The sequence below is a fragment of the Gossypium hirsutum genome, chromosome A10 (assembly GCF_007990345.1).
Source record: "Gossypium hirsutum isolate 1008001.06 chromosome A10, Gossypium_hirsutum_v2.1, whole genome shotgun sequence".
NCBI lineage: Eukaryota > Viridiplantae > Streptophyta > Magnoliopsida > Malvales > Malvaceae > Gossypium > Gossypium hirsutum.
In genome coordinates, this window is record NC_053433.1 from 115,998,329 (window position 1) to 116,000,624 (window position 2,296).

General features: G+C 40.1%; 1 protein-coding gene across 1 annotated transcript; it reads left to right on the forward strand.

Moving 5' to 3' along the window:
- The first annotated feature begins 270 nt into the window (after nucleotides 1-270).
- LOC107951429 (acrosin) lies at nucleotides 271-1,615 on the forward strand. Its single transcript, XM_016886493.2, has one exon. It carries the CDS (start codon nucleotides 470-472, stop codon nucleotides 1,388-1,390), a length of 921 nt encoding a protein of 306 aa, XP_016741982.1. The 5' UTR covers nucleotides 271-469; the 3' UTR covers nucleotides 1,391-1,615.
- Nucleotides 1,616-2,296: the final 681 nt, after the last annotated feature.

The following is a 2,296-nucleotide window of genomic DNA, read 5'->3' on the forward strand; positions in this document are numbered from 1 at the left end:
ACATATTTTTTACTTACATATATAAATTATTTTTTAAAAAATAGCAATAAATCCAAAACGATGCAAGAAACAACTCCTTATTTTGCTAAAAGTACGCATTTCGATAAGTAGAACAATTAAAAATGATTGGATTATAGTAAAAAGAACGTAAAACATACAGGGACCTTTTACAAAATATTACCAAAACTAAAAGTATACGATTCCCAAAACGAATGCACGAGTGATCTCATTTAATGAAAACCCGCCAACCACTAAGGTTAAAATCGTCATTTTACTGCTATTTTTCTTTTCTCCACTTCCTAAAACTTAAGCAAATCCATATCCCCTTGTCAAGTCCTGTCCACTCTCAAAATTCTTTCAAAAAATATTCCAGCTATCCTACGCACCGAAGTTATCCGGTGCACGTTAGCATCACCACCAACCAAAAGCAACGACCAGCGCCACCACCACTGCCGTCGCAGCTACCATCATGGCTACTCACTCTCGACCTCCGCCACCAAGACTACTTGACCTCGACTTGACGATCGTGTCAGCCAAGCATCTAAAGAACGTCAACTGGCAAAACGGCGATCTAAAACCCTACGCAGTCTTCTGGGTTGATCCAGACCGACGTTTATCAACCCGGTCGGACGATTCTGGCTCAACTAGACCGGTCTGGAATGAGCGTTTCACCCTTCCCCTTGTTGTTCCTCCACACGAAACCGTTTTGACCCTCGAGATCTTTCATTCCAAACCCTCTGAAACTCCGAAGCCTTTGGTGGCTACTCTCCGGGTTGAGCTCAAGGAATTACCCGACCCGGATGATGGTTCCAAGATCCGAACCTTTTCTTTGCTTCGACCCTCGGGTCGCCCCCAAGGTAAGATCCGGTTGAAACTTGGGATCCGGGAACGTCCTCTTCCTCCACCTCATGATTACCATTTTGCCCCTCCTTCTAGCTATTATTACACAAATGCCCCTCCTCCACCAAGATACTCTGCTCCGCCTTACGTTTCTCTTCCCCCGCCGCCTCCTCCACCTTCATCCTCTCCTCCTCCGGCAAATCCGCCTTACTCCTCCATCCCCGATCGTTACCCTCCCTACTACTCCAGCCATTACTATTCCTCTCCGCCACCGCCCATGCCTCCACGTCCTTTCTTCGAACGAGCTTCCAGCTATGGAACCCCATCGGCGCCAGTAGATTACTCGCCGTACGATCAGAAGCCTCGGGGAGGTTCTAAAATTGGGGTAGGAACTGGATTAGCTGTTGGAGCGGTTGCAGGGGCTTTAGGTGGAATGGCGTTAGAAGAAGGATTGAAATACGAAGAAGAAAAGATTGGTGAAAGGGTTGAGCATGAAGTGACCTCAAAGGAAAGGGATGATTATGGTGATTATCATCGCACAGAATATTGATGGGTTTTTTAAGGCAATGATGATGGTGATGAAGGTTATGATGATCATGGCTTATATTTATAGATATTTGTGTATATAATTTGTGATCTGGTAACGTGTCTGTGCTTTTAATGTTTGGGATTAAAATGATCAAATAAAATGTGATCTGAGAACAACTTGTTGATGTTTATTATGTGCTAATTTCTTCTGTTTGAAGATTAAATCTAAGTTTTAACATTTTCTGTTCGTTTTATGTTTAATCTTTTAGTTTTTGTTAGTTAATTATTGAATGGTTTCTTTTTCTTTCTGGCTTTATTGAATATGATCATAGGCGATTGAACTTGGAAATTAGGATAGACACTGTGTGATTCACACTGCTTGCTTCATCGTGCTTTGCTTATGTTGAACTAGATGCATTTATAAGATTATGATAGAATGTGATCTTTATGTGATTATATGTTTGTTATCAAGTTGAAGGCAGCTGGAGGATGTGGTGGGTACCAAAATTCAAATATTAAGATTCATGCTTAATTCTATACAGTTACAATAATGGTTTTGTATCGATATTGATTGGTTTTAATTCATAGGATCAGTGGTGGACTTCATTCAGCCTATTTGTTTCAGTTTGCAGCATTGGTGCTCATGCGATAGGCAGTAAGTCGAGATTTAATAATCTCGTATCTAATACTCACTACATTTTACTTCAATGATATCTTCATCCATTGATTTCTGTTTCATATTTCTTTTAAAAGTTAGGGAATATGTTTTTAATTCGGATCACCTGATATCTGATTTTTATTCCATCCAACTATTCCCTATATCTATATGTTAATTTGAAAGTCTGCTTATGTGTGAAATTGCTTTTTGTTGTAATTTGTGATTTTCTCATGTGTGAGATTGGTTTGTGTTATAATCTGTGATCTTATC

What these genes read in the sequence shown, in the direction of transcription:
- LOC107951429 (XM_016886493.2), top strand. Translation starts at nt 470, where the DNA reads ATGGCTACTCACTCTCGACCTCCGCCACCAAGACTACTTGACCTCGAC.